The sequence below is a fragment of the Myripristis murdjan genome, chromosome 12, assembly GCF_902150065.1.
Source record: "Myripristis murdjan chromosome 12, fMyrMur1.1, whole genome shotgun sequence".
Taxonomy (NCBI): Eukaryota; Metazoa; Chordata; class Actinopteri; order Holocentriformes; family Holocentridae; genus Myripristis; species Myripristis murdjan.
In genome coordinates, this window is record NC_043991.1 from 30,866,173 (window position 1) to 30,883,511 (window position 17,339).

The 17,339-nt window shown below is 40.0% G+C and overlaps 2 protein-coding genes across 7 annotated transcripts in view; both read right to left on the bottom strand.

Annotated features, from left to right (window-relative positions):
• The window catches only part of wdr70 (WD repeat domain 70), a 49,851-nt gene extending 36,112 nt beyond the window's left edge, over window positions 1-13,739 (bottom strand). Inside the window, exons 1-9 of one of the 2 annotated variants that reach the window (XM_030065292.1) lie at window positions 13,688-13,739; window positions 9,806-9,865; window positions 9,615-9,698; window positions 9,442-9,535; window positions 7,630-7,834; window positions 6,446-6,505; window positions 5,761-5,894; window positions 4,189-4,342; window positions 1,469-1,545 (exon numbers count right to left, since the gene is read on the bottom strand). In XM_030065292.1, coding sequence (XP_029921152.1) covers window positions 1,469-1,545; window positions 4,189-4,342; window positions 5,761-5,894; window positions 6,446-6,505; window positions 7,630-7,834; window positions 9,442-9,535; window positions 9,615-9,698; window positions 9,806-9,865; window positions 13,688-13,712 — 893 coding nt within the window. In that variant the 5' untranslated portion in view covers window positions 13,713-13,739. Of the gene's footprint in view, window positions 1-1,468; window positions 1,546-4,188; window positions 4,343-5,760; window positions 5,895-6,445; window positions 6,506-7,629; window positions 7,835-9,441; window positions 9,536-9,614; window positions 9,699-9,805; window positions 9,866-13,317; window positions 13,623-13,687 lie in introns of those variants that run through there. The other variant, XM_030065293.1, reaches the window with a different exon arrangement.
• A 1,308-nt stretch (window positions 13,740-15,047) lies between these two features.
• Window positions 15,048-17,339, bottom strand: part of cplane1 (ciliogenesis and planar polarity effector 1) — a 32,252-nt gene continuing 29,960 nt past the window's right edge. For all 5 annotated transcript variants that reach the window (XM_030065283.1, XM_030065284.1, XM_030065286.1 and 2 more), the window contains exons 48-49: window positions 17,002-17,285; window positions 15,048-15,541 (exon numbers count right to left, since the gene is read on the bottom strand). In XM_030065283.1, coding sequence (XP_029921143.1) covers window positions 15,383-15,541; window positions 17,002-17,285 — 443 coding nt within the window. In that variant the 3' untranslated portion in view covers window positions 15,048-15,382. The remainder of the gene's footprint in view (window positions 15,542-17,001; window positions 17,286-17,339) is intronic.

The following is a 17,339-nucleotide window of genomic DNA, read 5'->3' on the forward strand; positions in this document are numbered from 1 at the left end:
CCCCCTCAAGATGTGAGACTGCTTGACACAAGGTTAAAGAGACAACCTTTTCCACCTGTACACCACATTAGGCAATCACTTCCCCTTGCTTCTCCTCCTCCCCTTCCTCTACGTTGAGTCACAGCGACTCGGGGTGCTTAAATGACCTGCCCTGCCGCTGTGGACCTTTCTCGTATGCAGCTGCTCTGTCTGTGAATGGCTCCCTGTGCACTCCTTTCCCCGGTCTCCTGTGAGCTGGCCAGGGGCAACACCCAGTGCTAACGTGCCAGGGGAGGATTTCCAGAGCCTCAATAAGAGCTAAATAAACCAGCCTCCACATCTGGGAGAGCAGGAACACTGGTAAACACTCAGCCGTGGCCTGCCCACAAAGCCAGGTCCTTGTTTCCACTTAATGATGATAGCCCTGGGTTTCTGCACTGCTGCCTGTCACACTCACTTAGACTCATCACGGTGCGCTCTCTCAAAGTCACACGTATGCATATCCACTAACATTAACACACATACACATGTACATGGACCAACATCTTACAGCTTCTGAACTCATACAAGACCAGTATTACTTTTATACCGATAACTGTTCAGGCTCAGCTCACTGAAACAGAAAAAATAAATAGATATATCATGTGACATCTCGCCACCTCCTGGAATGTTGCTTTCATCCAAGACGTTGCATACAAATAAAGGACTGCCTTTGGATGACATCCAGTATAAAACTGGATGTGTCAATGCACAGCTTGATGAGGTCATGCCAAGCTTCCCAGAAGCATAGTCTGGTCTAGAGGACTCCCTGGTGGTGACGGGGGGGATGAGTGAAGAAAAGACAGCTCAGTAAAAGACACTGTCTGAGACATTACACATAGGGGTTTGCTGCTGAGTAAGGACAGTTTGCAGAGATATTGGACAAGATAATCACAAAATGGAGGTACAAATAAAAGTGCTGGCTGTGCCTCTTACTCTGAGTAATGGGCAGCACTGATGTCCTACAGTCAAAATGACTTGATTTAATATTATCCTTTCAAATATATTCATGGATGTGTCAGTGCTGACCAGTTAAAAGAAAAGCTGTTCTGCACTTTAAAGGGGCAGTAGTAGGGGATGATGCAGTAGCATATTGATTCCTAAAAGAACCATTTAGTCTTGTCAAGATTATGACACATTACAGGGTATACTGTCACTGCCCCCTGCTCCTTCACAGTTCATTACAGGATGATTTCCTTCAGCTGCCACGTAGACTTTTCTAAATAATAAATCACAATGTAATTAACAATTACAACATACTGTACTAAAATGAAAACAGTGTGCATATTGTTGCAATTTTGGTATTTGTTTCTACCACTGTTACATACGGCCGACTCTGGATTGTAATGGTGGAAATGGTGCCTAAAAATAAGGACAGTGATAATTCTGCCAACATAAAACAGTTCATTAGTTAAATATTCCACATATAGACTTATTATTAAAAACTCACCCATCATTGGAGCAGGTCATGAACTCCTCTTTGATCTTGGGATGCCAGCACCCACCATTCAGCATAGCTGTGTGGCCCTGAAAAGAACAGGCATTCAATTAAAAACAAAATCCTAGGTAATGTTCAGTGGTCAATTTGAAGGGGAAGCACCTACAGAAGGCCTGCTAACAACATTCATGTAAAATGGAAAGTACCAGCAGGGCAAACAGCCGAGTTTTGATTTTCCCCTGTCAGAGAGGAATGTCAACACAAACATAGAATGATGAGGCTTTAAAACAAACTAGGTAGCATGAGAGGCCTGTAGTTACAGTTTAAACCTGTATCTACTCTTAAAAATCAGAGCTCCAAAGGAGTTCCAAATGCGAGGTAAGGTTCTACCTAGACCCAATTACACCTGAAGAACCTAAGTTCCAACTTTGATATCTATGACTGCAGCTTTGCGTTTTGATCTCCGTTGAGAAAGACCTTGCCTTAAAACTGAGACAGTGAACCCTATAGTCTCATAACAGAAGCCGCTTTCACACACAAACTCTGTACAATGTGCAGAGAACCAGGTCCAGACTTGAGGCGGAGTTGCCCTTTCACACATGTAGCACACAACAGGAGATTGTCCATGTCAGAATCATTCACACCTACAGGAAATAGTCCGTTGCCCATTTTGGCAAAAATTATGCTGTAGCTCGTCGCATGCCCTACTACAGTAGGAAAGAGGCGTCAATTGTGTTTTAACAATGTTTTGCATGTATGTTATTTATCTGTGAAGTTTAAGTCTGTGACTATATTTCATACTTTACTGAAAGGCACCAGGGTAGAGTTTGCCGAAGCAGCAGAAACGCCCAATCACTCACTGTACCTGCTCCAGACCTGTACCTGCACTATTCACACACAGGCTCAGTGGCACATTTTGCACTCTTAAACTAGCTAGGAAGATGAAGTGCGGAACAACTGATGCTGACATTTGTGGTCACACATACAGCTCCTCCTGCTAACGTCTGTGTAACTTGCGGTACATGTGTGAAAGGGGCTCAACTGACTTTCAGCCATTCCCTCTCCTGAAGCAGAATGAGTCATAACAAATAATTTCAGAGGGATTGCCCAGGGAGAGGCCTCTCTCACTGCCAGGTCAGAGAACACTCCACTGTGCTGCAGAGAGACTTCAGACATGACATGTCTCTATCTGACAGCAAGCTCAGGGAGGCACACAAGTGCAGAGGTTGACCAAATGACATTGGTACGTGTGGATTAGGAAGAAAAGTTTCGTCTGTTCACTGTCAAACAGTTTAATCAAAAACTGGCCCTGTCCAGCTTTTGCTTGGTGAGGCCCAGACAGGGCTGAAGACATATTGCAAGGTTGTTAATGTTTATGGTAATATACACAGAAGTTATATTGTGAGGTTAAAGCTCAAATCATTTGTAAATGACTGAAGTGGTTCCATGCTCTAGCCAAGAGCATTAAAACAAACAGTTTTATAGCTCACAGTTGCTTTGTGACTAGGCAAAGGAACCACTACCTTGTTAAGCAAATCTGAGCCCAGCAGCTTAGGACAATTGAAAACAACAAAAGGAGAAACAGGAAAATATTCATACAAACAGTAAAACCCACATCAGAGGACTTTAACAACAAACAGAGATACAAAGAAAAAGAAGCCTCCCTAATAACAGGAAACCCCTGTACCAGTGGGCATGAGTGTGACCAGACTTCAGCAATAAAAACTATCAAAATTACAATATCGACTACTGTAATGGCTCAGATGAATGCATTTTTTTTCTTACAGGAAAGGAATTTCAGACAGCGTTCTGAATGGTGTCCTTGAGATGTACTACAAAATCCCATAATTCTCTGTCACAGAGTTGTTCATTTAATTCAATTTAGTATGCATGTATTAGCAACTAATGCAATGAAACAAATAAACAAAAAATTAAATAAAAACTTCATCAGTACAATAAAAAGCAGCAGTAATATTTCTGTTGGCAGAGTAAAACCAAGGCTATATAATTATATTATATTATATTATATTACATTATATTATATCCTAATTTCATACAGCCAATCCACTGGGTGATCATTAACGGGCCAAAACAGATATAAGCATATAGTGAAAACAATAGTTCTAATCAATGGACTTCTCTTTTTCAAGTGGCTGGTGTTCATGTGAGTGGTAATACACCATGTCTGCACTGCAGCTGCCATGGATGGTCAATGGCCAGTGGCCACCAATGTGGTTTTCTCAAACAGTGCATTCCAGACATGGTCATTTAATTAGGATGCTCCTTTGTAGAGCCAGGTAAAAGCTTTAGATGAACCATGACAGTCTTAAGAGCATGTGGCGTTCCTCTGCTCCTCTGACTGCCTCCAGCTGGACACATAGCATACACCATTATCTACGCACACACACACACACACACACACACACACACACACACACACACACACACACACACACACACACACACACAGAGGCTCAGAGCTGCAGCTTGCTACCATTATGCTTTGGCAGGGTCCACCTACACTATACAGTAGAGGAGAGGAGAGGACAGGAGAGGAGAGGGGAGAAGGGAGGATGGTAAGAGAAGAGAAGAGACTATATTCTTCTTACTATATCAGTCAGTCACTCTTGGGCAGGCTGCTGATGCTACAGGCAAGAAAGCAGACCACAGCCATTGAGATGCACTAGTAGACTAAAATCTGTAGCATATGAAACTTGAGTGTGACATTATACCTTGGTGTTGGCCATATCCACAATGTACTGGTCCCCTTTCACACACTCCATCACATTGAAGCCATCGCGGTCCAACACCTTGGCCTGTGCGTTGCCAGAAACCACCAGGATGACATCACCAGTGATGCTGTACTGAAGGGACTTGATCTGGTGGCTGAGGGGACACACGCATATTCCACACATAGAGGAGACATATGAGACACAGAAGATGCTTTTACTTTGCATTCCTGTGGCCAGCTATCTGCCATTCACAGAAAAAGTGCTGTGAAATGTCTCAGTGTCTGTTTGCACTGGTCGAAGCCATCTGCAACCTGTGATTGCACAAGACCTCTGAGCCAAAATATTGTTATATAACAAGCTTTTAATCCTTGAAAAGGTTCAGGGAAAAAAAAACACTAGGTACATGTAACTATAGGAACGAGGATAACACAAATCGGAATACATCTGATGTTTGGTCCATTTGATCTGGGGCAGGAACACAGACATAAAGACACAGACAGCACTATAAGACAGCCTTCAAACTAAAGGAAGGAAAGACACAACAAGCCATATACTACATTGATACTATATATTAAAACATGAATGCATCAGGCACACAGATGTTTTCAAAAAGTGCATGCACAGACTCACACATGCAACTGTGGCTTGAGCATTCTGACGGATCAAAATTAAATTGTAAATTGTGAAATGAGATAAAGATGTAATGTGGCGAGTTTGTATAATAAGAAATGGATGTATACAAATTTGATTTTCACAAATTTATAACAATCCAGAAAAACATAATCACGTTAGAACACATACAGAGCCATACATGCAAATGCATAGACAGACAAAAATGCAGACCACTTTACCAGAGTGCAGTTAGCAATTCAGGTCAATAACACATAGCATTAACACAGCAGGGGGTAGATGGGGCAGCCACATCTTTATCCAGGGAGTAAAAAGTTCCATTGTTAAAATGCAACTAGGGCTGCCACCAATGCTATTTTTAATTGGGGGGCTTTAACGACTTTAAAGGTTCACTACAAAGCACCACAGGCTTAGGTTCCTCATTGTTTGTGTTTGACGAAGCAAAGGAGATGTTCTTCCAGTCACTGGGAAGGAGAGCAAAACCAACAGTGGACCTCACACCATGTCTTTCTAAGTTATGTCCAGTGTGTCAGTGACCGTACAGGCTAATGGATCAGACTGTAATCAGATTAAATGTGCCGTACATTTTTGTTAATAAGGGAAAGCCTGCTCTGGTTCAGGCCACTGCTTCCCAAAACCCAAAGAGATTTCAATCTCTGATGACAGCCTCAATGAAACACAGGGTAAACATGAGCAGACGCACAAACACCCATGCATTTCAACCATCTGTTTCAAGGAGGGTCCTTTGAATGAATCAAGATGATGTCCCAGAATTAATGGGGGCCTCAATATAGCACCACAACTGTTTGTGTGTTTGTATATATGATGGTATGCATGTACTTAGGCATATAGATGCTGTAAGTGCAAGTCTGCACGAAACTAATGAACCACATGTATAAAAAAAACTGTGTTGATGTTCAATGTTCCCAGAAGAGAGCTCACCACTCGCAGGGCTGCAGGGATCTGAAGGCTTGCAAAGCTTGGTCCATCCCAGCAAAATCCCAAAAACGTACATCATAGTCATATCCCCCAGTAACCAGACGAGCTCCGGAGGGGTCTAAGCCAAGGGCGGATACCTGGACACAAAATTATTCACACTGACAACTCAAAGATTACCTTAAGGCCTATGTGGTAAATGTTTGCTTAAATTTCTTCAGTCGTAACCAAATCTGGGAAACTGCCTCCACTGCTACAAAAAATTGACAGTACCATCATGTTCTATTCATACCATCTCCTCAAAAGGAAATAAAAAGAAACATAAGGCAGGCATTTAGATCTTGTGTCATGATGAAAACATTCATGAACCATTTTTCAACTGCAATCAGCACTGGATCTGGATACCAACTAGGCTCCAAACATACAGACATCAATAACAAAACAAAATGTCTCCTTCCCCTATTGCTACAAAAATCTCAAGGGTAATGGATTTGAGGTTTGTTCTTCATCCTACAATTTGGCACAAAGTCATTCTTATTGGCTGAAAATCTAGGCATTTGCACAGAGAGATTCAGTGATCAATTTGTTCATAAAGCTATGAATAATGTGGTTTATGAGACAAATATGTCCTTCTTGTCATAAAATATGATACAAAAATAGTGTGTCATGTGGTGGAGAGAGGGGGACTTACTGTTTTGGTGCCATGCTGCAGAGTTATCTCATGAGTGTCTGGAATCTTCTTCACAGGATTCTAGGACAGATAGAAGGCTGACATAGGTGTGTGATGGCAAGCTGGTATTCTGTTATTTATTTATATATAAATAACTGATCTATATATATCTACATCTATAGATAGATAGATATACATACATACACACACACACACACACTTATACATGTATATATACGTGTGTGTATACACATACACACACACACACACACACACACACACACACACACACACACACACATATATATATCACTCTCATTGGCAGTGGCACTGATGGAGGTAGGGCTGTTTGAAGCCATCAACCATTACAGAATCTCCCAGCAGTCTGAAATCACATCTGTTCAGAGACAGTTTGGGGTCTGGGATATCTCACCCAGAACACAAATACTCTGAGGAGGCATTTACAACTCTGGGAGAGTGAGCAACCATCAAAGAGAGAGATGACAAGTGTGAATATAGACTATATAAGAAAGCTAAAGGATCACCACACTTTTGAGTACTACTGCACTAAACTGCACACTGCCACCTTTTAGATGGCACACTGTGGCATGAAAAACAAAACTGGATAATGACCAAAGAGACAATGGTTAAATTATTGACAAGTAGGATATAAAGATAAATGTCACATACGGAACAGACAATTTTTCATTTTTCCCTGATGCTGCCATCTAGTGGTAGAATTTTAAAAGCACCCCACAAGACAACAAATTGGGGCCTTTATTTAAAGACCCCATTAAATGGACTTTTTTTTTTTTTTTTTTTTGATTTGATGTAGTCTCTGTTGAAACAGGATGTTTGGGCAGGACATGGTGGAGGGAAGGATCATTCACAAGTACAAACCAATAACATATCAGTTTGGGAAAGAATCACCATTTTATATGAAGGGATAGGTGGATACAAGAGGACATTTCAAGATTTGTGAGGGTTTTGCTGCACCCACTAGTGCAGGATGATGTCACTATTTAAGATGTTTTCTTTTATAGGAAAAAAAAGTCATGTAAGATCATTTCATGGGGACTTTAAGGACACCAACCAAGTGCTGGACAAAAAAGAAAAAGAAAGAAATGGAATCAATGTAATTGGGACCTATGGGGAGTATTTTGTACGTGCCATGCCTGCTGTTGAGTGTGAAATTGCAGACATACATCATCATCCTCATCCTGCACATCCTCTTCCTCATCATCGTCTTCAGCTGTGCTGCCTGTGTAACCTGGTGGTAGAGGTGGTCCCACAAGCTCGTCGTCATCATCCTCCTGGGCTGTAAGTTGGGGAGGTACTGAGGGCCCGATAAGCTCAGAGTCGCTGTCTGAGTCCGAGCTGCTGTCACTGCTGTTGTCACTCTCCTGTTTTCTGCAGGAAAAATCAGAACGGTCCAGCAAAGATGCAAAAACTCTCTAGTCATCCTTAAATGTGCACCATGCACTTTCATCAGACCACTAGATGGTATCGAGAGCAGTGACAAGTTTGTATGTAAACTCTTTTCGCAAAGCAAGTTCTCTCCAGCTCTCTCCCCGTCTCTCCCCTCATTCAAAAGTACACATGTATTGTCACTGCAGCATGGAGGTGCCACTGTGAATTTTCAGGAATGGGAGGGGCAGAGCAATTCTTTTAAACGGTAAGGAAGGCCCAGGAGCCTGGGTACAAATGGCAACAAAATTTAGAGTGGAGAAAGGAGGGGCTTAAAACAGAAAAAAACGGCTGTTCTGCCTGAGTTGGTATCAGTTTCTATAATTAAAAGCACACATGAGGTGAGTGTTAATAGGTTTCGAAATCACACAGTGCAGGTTTTAACTAGTGTTTGAATAAAAGACAGGTAGCGTATCAGCAGTACGGCTGGAGGAAAAAATCATTTCACATAAATATTGCGATTCTTTTTTTAAAGTGATTTTTAATCATTTGTTAAATTACTGAATCAATTTAAGTAACTCGTTCTAGTTTCAGTTCCCGTAGTGGCTAGTGGAGTATGGGTTCCGCTAGCGAGTTGGATGGGTTGAATCGTGGACTGCAGCAACCGCCGCTCAAATGTGTGGCTTTATTTGACTGTGAAAAATGCTGGGTCAACAGCACAGGGCAACACCTGTGCTGAGCTCATTTGATGTAAGGGAGGATGACCCACTAACATGTCTAAACACCTTCACCTGCATGGTGTACAAATCAACAAGTGTACCGTGTTGGATGTGTTGTGTCGGCCTCCCTCTCCTGCCTCATCCCTTTGCCTTCGCCTTTGCCGTGTTATCATTTCAGTGGCCCATAGGAATGGATTTATTATCAAATCATTGATCCTTAATGACAGAAACCAAATTGAACTGTATGCAACAATACATTCATTTTATTTTTATTATGTTTTTTTGTGTGAAATAAACAAGTGACCTGTTTTGACTCTGCACCCTCAAAGAACTGGAATCAGGAATCGTTAAGAACCGGAATCAAAAAGCAGAATTAGAATTGTTAAAATCTGAACGATGCCCTAGTTCTCTGGGTACCCACAGGTCTCCCCTTTGCAGACATGCCCACCTTATGCTAATCACATGCAGTTTGGGCTACAAACCCTGCAGGTTTTTGCATGTAGTACAAATGTGTTGTTTTGGCCTGTTGTAAAATGGTGTATTTGTGCGTACTGGGGCCTAAACAGTCTTGGAGTTGCATAAATTGGGTTTGACTGAAAAGACTCTGAGACTCTGTACTGAGGCCATTTTTTGGAACTTGACATCATTGTATAAAATGACCCTTTGTGACCTTTAAGATAACCACTGCCTCATCAACTCTACATCCACAAACTAGAGGATAATTCAAAAAATGTAGGGAAAAAAAAGTAGAATCACAGTACATATGAAATTGGCACCCAAATATCATGATAATATCGAACTGGGAGATAAGCATATTGTTCCAGCCCTAATTGGCAGCATGACCAAACAGAGTAGTCACTCAGATCTTGAAACTCTGAGATGACTTATTACCTGGATGTAGCAGGACCACCTTTGTCTCTGTGAGTGGAGCCTGATGTCTTGACTGCAAGGGAGCCCTGGCCTTCATCCTCCTTCTGTCTCTCCTCTAAAGGAGCAGCACACAGGATTAAACACTTACTAGCAAAAAGATGACATTTCAAATCATGCTTGTTAATTTAACTTACCTAATATGTGCTGACTCCTCTCAATGGCTGTTCGCCGGGTCTGCTCAAAGATGGCATCCAGGTCAAATGTACGGGCCTTTTTACCTGAATTGAACCAACATAACTTTTGTCTTACTTGAGAAATGACAAGCAGTTCATAAGTAATTAAATATATTAAATTCTTAAGGGTTTGTACTGTGCTCTCGCCATACCAAAGCCAGAGAATCCCATGACAGAGGCCATGTCTCCATCACCACTCATACTGGCCGACCCTGCAAAGAAGTATAGCATTAGCTGGTGACATGCTGGGTTGGCACTAAGAGACAGGTTATGGTAAGATTTTAAAAAAGCATTTATTTCTGTGTCTAAATGAGGTGAAGATCAGCTAACAGCATGTGTGTTTAAGTTTCCATTCTGCCAACTGACACTGAAAATTGCAATTCATGTGTGCTTCATGTGGCAGCAGCTATCATCCCTTGAAAGAGATATGAGCATCCCTGAGAGCAACTTAACTTTAAAACTGGGGTATTGTCAGCACAGATGTTCATACCATTGCCATGCCATGATGAAATATTTAATAAAGAAAATTGTTTGCTCAGACAAATATAATCACTAAATAAGAAATTAAGTTTTGCCCTTAGTACTAGGAATGACAAATTGAATTGTAGCAGTGAAAATGTAAAGCCAAAAGAATAACTGAAAAAGAATGTTATGACAATCTGAAAATACATCTTTGAAATTAAAGGCTAACAGGAAAACTGAAAATAGGTAAGAGAGAATAAGATCAGGAATCAGAATAACAAGGGCTATTCAAAATGGCAAGTTGTCTTTCAGTGTTTTGGAGCCATTTCAGAAGATCTTCAATTAAAGTGTATAACAATTTAGGCTTACTTCACCTAAATGTATCATAATGTGTTTGTTACAGTATGGAATATGTAATTATTACTTGTGACTGACAGTGTGGTTTGTAATTTATAGGTTAAGTATGACTCCTTGTGTCACCACATTAAACTGTAGACTAATGTAGGTTGCTGGTGTAGGCTAAGTCATTTCTGAAGTCAGCGTTCATAGCCATAGGCATTAAGTTTTTGACTGCACAGCATCTGTACCCTGGTCAGTGAAGCTGGTCAATACAAATACATTTTGTTAAATGTAATGCATACATTCAACATAATACATATCAAAACAGCAACTCTTGTCTCTGTACATGGGTTGACATAAAAAGTAAAAACACTGCTAACATTATAGTATGGCGTAAACACTCAACAAGTTGAACTACCACGGCACCCAGAAGGAAATTATTTTTCATATGAACACTTTCCATTATTTGATAGTTGACAGTAGAGATAGGAAAGATTAGGAAAGACACTGAGAACAAGATGCCCTGTGATAAAGGTCCCAGGCCAGATTCAAATCCAGGATATTGAGATTATGTGGTGCACACCTAAGCCAAATGAGCCACAGGGAAGGCTACAGTAAAGGCATGCCCTGGGTATGGAGCAACTACAGCTAAAAGTTAGGAAGACAACATTTAAGATTAATTATGAAATTGCCTGGACCAACTTCAAAACTAAGCAATGACAGAATTATAAGAATCTCCTTTACAGTTGGGAAAGGATAAAGTTCCTGCAACTTCCACACTTGACAATGTTAAAGGACATAAAGCTAATGCAAAGGAAATGAGGAGATGTGGTACTGTTCATCATCAGTGTCCCATCACACCCATTTTTAATGCTCACACTACAAATATGGATGCTGACGCTTGGGTCTGAGCTCAGCTGAATGTAATGCTGGCACTGAATGTCAAACAAGATCTGCCAGGGAAAATAATTCTTTCAAATATCCCCAGAAGACAAAACGATATCTCTGAACTTAAGTTGGGCAACAAAAGCTCTTGATACTGCCCACATGTGAATTACCAGTTTTCCATGGTGATGAGCATCACTTAATATCCATTATCAGAGCCTTTCCACACAACATAGAAGGCACAATAAGTAGTAACTAAGGCGACCTTTACTTCAACAAATCAGTGTTTGATGAATTAGAAATCTGATATGTAGCTGCGTGCACACATACCCAGAGAGAAGACACAGTAAGGTAAAGAGGGTCCTTCAAAAACAGGGCATGGAATGGAAATAGCCAGCCATATATCTGGAGAATGTTAACAACTAGACTGCCATGATGGCTTCTGGTTTAAAGGCATCTGAGAAACAAGGTATTTGCCATACTTGGAGAATCACCTGATTAGTGCATCATATAAAACACTCTGATTATTACAGTTTACTTTTTGGAGTCTGTGGGTACTGTAGACTGCTTTGTATCATTACCTAAAAGGGGACAAGGGGAGGAGTTGGACTGACCAATGGATAAGCGATAGAAGGTCTGTTCTTGCTGCATTCATATAGAAGAAAGAAATCACTGAATTTGGGCAAGGGACACTGGCCTGTTGATTTTCTGTTTATTTTCACTGAAGGGGTATTGAAAAATTATAATGGTATGATTTTTGCTGGGGTCTGTGTCAAAAAAGCATCTGGAAATTACGATTTGTATCCAAAAAAAAAAAAAAAAAAAAAAAAAAGCAGCTCCTGTGATATGGATGCTGCACCTGCCCTTATTACAGTTTTGATATTATTTCAATCAATTGTTCAGGCCTGCTTTCAGTATACAGTGGCTGTCAAGGAACTTCCTGTTTGTTGTGGGGCTGAAACAATTAGATGATTAACCAAAAATGTATTTATTATAATTTTTTTAACTGATTCATTGTTTTAGTTATTTATAAAGTAACACGGATGCTACTTCAAACGCAGATGCCCCACTGGGCATGATGGTGGCACTAGAGGAAAGGTCATGGGGTCACTGAAATTAATAGGTTTCATCCTCTAAGCAGCAGGAATGATTTCAAGCGTCATAGTCATCTGCCAAATAGAATGTGAGATATGACGGTCAGGACCTAACTGCTGATGACATGCGTGACCTCCAATATCAAACATTTGCTGATTATAGCTCCACAAATGTTAAAATTTGCTAAGAATTCTCACCATTTCATATTGCTCTGAGCTGAAAACTTTGTTGTGTTTTGCTAATCATTAGACCAAAGAATCAATATGAAGACATGACTCTGGATATTGAGAACTTGTGACTGTCATCAAAATAATACAGGTGCATACCCCATGCCCTGTCATTCCAACATCATAAACAATATAAGAATTGGAAATAATTAAAAAAAAAAAAACAAAAAAACTTAAGAGTCTAGAGCCTCTGAATTTGAAGTCATTGTTTAGGATGCACTGTCAACGGTGATGATGGAAATAATAGCTAAATTTCTGAAATTATACTGCATCCTAGAGTCTGACTCTATGCTTTCAGCCAACACAGCTATATGGTTAAAAAAAATGCTGGAAGGTTAACAGTGTGATGAACCTTGTATAAATTTGGATTTTGTATGCTATAAAAAGTGTATGCTATACACAGTTGTACTATTTATCAGAGAAGTACATAGAGTGAGAGAGGTTAGTCTCATTAATATTGACAAATGCGTGTATCTTAATCAACACATATAGTTTACTCCCCACAAAACTATATTTCAGTTTGCGTCTCGTGGCTACTATTGATTTGTACAGTCACTCTTAATAACATTAATATCTCTGTATCCTCTGGTCCTGCTGTTATTTTAGCTAGCATGGGCCTGGATGGTTTAGGGCTCTTGTAAAACGAACTTTGTTACCGTGTTGTTCTTCGGGCTAACCAGTTCAGTGTTAGCTTTTCAGGTCGACAGAGGAGGAGCAGGGAACATACTGAAGCACACCACACCAGTACTACTCCACGTTAGCCTAACACATGATATGACGACGTTTACTGCCACACAACTACACGACTGCCTCTCACTCAACGTTGTGATTCCTGTAACCGGCTAGCTAGCAAGTTAGCAACAGAGCCTGTCATTTTCAAATGCCACGTAAAGTTGGCTAACTGATAATACACGCTGGTGTGCGTGTGGACACTACAGGCCTCGACAGCTGCTAAACACATATACACAGAGTACAACCAACGACGAGACAGCGAAAGCCACAAACAACACCAGAAGACGCCGCTACCTCTGTCCACTTTGTCAGGATCCATGTTTTCAAATGGCAAACCGACCTGTGACCCCGGAAGTGTAACGGAAGCTAGCGTTACGTAGCGTTACGTAAGCAGAGCCGGAGCCAGAGAAAATTGAATTTTGTAAGAATAGATTCTGTGTAAGTCATAATGTTAAGATTGAAAGTAAAATTGAGTTATTATAAATATGATGAATGTAATATTGAAAAATTTCACACAGAAATGCAGAGTTTCAAAGTTTACCCCAAATTTCATTATTTTTTTTAATATACGAATTTAAAAAATATAGAAAAACAATTAAACTCATAGACACTAAAAAGTAATAAAACTGTAAACATATACTGTATATATCTAATAACTTTTATGTTTGTGTCTATACTGATTTTATATTAATGGAATTTATTTTCCTAAAACTGTTTTATATGAATCTCTGTATTTTATTTTATAATTGTTTTTATTTTGGTTTATTGTTTTCTTTGTATAACATTTTGTTAGCACATACCTGAAATAGTTGTAATATGTTTTCAAGAAAGAGGAAAAAATATATCTATATATAAAAATTGTGAGTAATCAGACATTACTATATATTTGGTTGCTATGTTTATACTAACAACAATAATTATGTATTTATAAAGCATTTTTTTCTTATTAATCTAAATTTACAGCATGCCAAATTCTACATTCACAAATGGACATTTACAAACTATAGAAATTCAGTTCTTGGTATTTTGGAGGGAAATGGAACAATGCAGTGATTTCTTCCTATCAAAACAATGGACGTACACAACATTTTCAAAGTTTTTAAGTGAAATTATTGTCATCCACTCTGTTTCTTTGTTTTTTCCCTGTGTGTTTTACCTGGTAAGCCCAAAGGAGGGTGTATTATTTCTCATAATTGTCGTATAGTAAAATTAAGCAATGTTTTCCCCCACTTTTCTCTCAAGTTGTGGGTGAAATACAGGAGCTGTGACCCTGGGCAGAAGTCCAACACTTCTGAGATAATATGCACCATAAACCAGAAGTTCCTTCAGTTGATTGAAATGTATAATCCTGCTGGACTTCTCTACTGAATTTGATTGGCAGCCAGGCCAGGGTTTAACCCAAAGCCCTCTTCCCTCCTCCTACATGTCGTCCTGTCACGGGTCACCTGACAAACTGACCTGGAGGAGAAGAAGTGATGAGACACAGTGGAACAGTCCCGCATGTCTTATGTTACATCATTATATTAAAATAAGCCCATGCTACATGTAATTATGTTGCTTTTTTTGTTTGTTTTTCAAGTTTTGTCAATAATGGTCATGGAAATTCACCCATTTAAACTCCATAACACATGATCTCTTCAAGCATACCCATAACTTAAGTCAATATATTTTATTATTGCTGGGACAGTAAGTTTGCTTTTACAAAAATATATTATAAATATAGAAGGCATTTTACACACATGCACAAATAAAATGAACCTGTGTTTTCAAGGACAGGACGTGGCACGTTCTATTCTACATTATTCTACAGGAAAATAGCACGGTTTTTGAAATGCTTCCACTTCACATCAACTCAATGGGTACATAAATAGTTGGACTGTGTTTTTAATATTTAAAGCCATCTTCTCAAGTGAAAAGATGATGACAATGATGATGTTTTTTTTTTTCTAGAGCTGGCCAAGTCGCCAGCCTCCTGAAAGCTCCAGCTGGTCAAACAGCTCCCTCTGCAGCCACGATGCGCTCGATAGCAGCCCAGTCGATTTTGCTGAGGATGCTGCCGGTGCTGTCGGAGAGGTTCTCCAGCCAGTCCATTTCTGATGCACCACCCCGGGCACCGTCTTCCTGGTCATCGGGCAGACCAGGTACACCCTGAAAAACACAAAAAATCCCAAATAAGACATGAACAAACTTCTACTGCAATTCATGATTTTCAAAGCCTAATCTGCACATCAGTATGAACAAAAACAAAGCTACAGAAATTTGTAACATGGTGGTGGAGATATCTATTTGTTCTAAAACTGATGAAGGATATGTGACGACACCTCAAGGCAATGACAGAGGACTAAAGAACAGCAGCCAGTGGACTTTTCCAGAAAACCAGCTCTCTAAACTAGCCCTTTTTACTCTGCAGTGGTGAAAATTTTACTGGACTGTGCTTACATACACACCTCTCTGATCTTAGATGAATGAAATCTGGAACTATTATTCTGGTATTAGATTGAGTAAACGGCACATAGCCTCAATGCCTCAATCTGAAATTTTACAGTTTTTTAAAATTTAAAACCAGTGGTCTCACATTATTTCATCTTCAGTATAAATATTTGGCCGTGTAACAATAGCAATCCAGTTACTCATACATATTTATAATCAGATGTAGTTACCATTTCATAGGAGGGGTATTCAATTAAAATTTTAAGAGATCCAGTTACTCAAAATTCCTCCCCAGAAAAGATTCAAGTCATCATATCTACCTTGTCTTGTGGTAGATATCTATATGGATGTAGTATTGAGGGCATATATATGTACAGGAGTGTTTAGAATTATCAAATGTAATGAAGTAAAAATTAAAATAAGTCTCTATCCCAGCCATTGTAAATGTCATTGTAAAAGTAAGAACTTTTACAATGAGTCTAATGTGAGAAACAAATAAGGAGGGCTACACACAAATAAAAGTATAAAAACGAGTTTGCATTAAAAATAGAAATGAAAATAAAACACTGCTCAAGTCAGTTTTACTGGATGAAAAACAAAGTAGTTATTTCAAACAAATTCAAATTTATGTTTAACACATCTTTGGCATTTTTCTTTTATCTCCTACATATGCCTCTCTCACTGAATGCAAGTGCTTTCTGCTATACCATCGTCTTGATTGGCTGAGATAGCTGCAATTTAAATAGCTCACAGGAGTGGACAAAACATGAAGATGCAGCCATAACAAACCACAACACTATAACAAGTCTGAAAACTGTTTTGCTGTCTGAGCGGAACCATTACCGAGTCCAGACCTGGACCAGGGTCTGCTATACAAGGTCTGCCTCACTGACTGCCATATATTCTGCTGTTTAGCAAGTGCTCAGCACTCCCCCCACTGGTCATAAGGTTGTACTGCACCTGTTTTTTTCTCTCACTGGATGTGGTTCAGCCTTCTCTCATTGCAGGCTTTGTTTGTACTGTTTTCCCAGGCTGATGAAGGTTTGCTTACACTGGTAATGTTAATTGGTTAGCCGCACAGGACTGAAACAGTTACAAGAAGATGTTCTTTCTATCCACAAGTTAGACTCCTCTAGGATACGTTAATTCACGTTAAAGTGGAAAAATGCCACTCTTACTAGTTCAGATTGTGACTCCTCAGGGCCCAGGAAGCCATACGTCTCTGGGGGCGGCTTCCATGAGCTCATTGCTTCTCTCTCCTCTCTCTCCCTCTGTTCCCTTCCTATTTCTCTTCCAACAGCATTTCTTCCAGATGGAGATCTGCTCAGTGCCGCCTTCCTCTGGTGGCCTTTGTGCAGTTGCTCATACTGGCTAGCCGTGTGGGATTCAGCCTTGCTCTTCATGTCAGTCAGCATGCCACGTCTGGTTACCTGAGATAGACGGTCCCTTGGCAGAGAGCTCACTGCAACACACACACACACACACACACACACACAAAATCATATGAATATTTTAT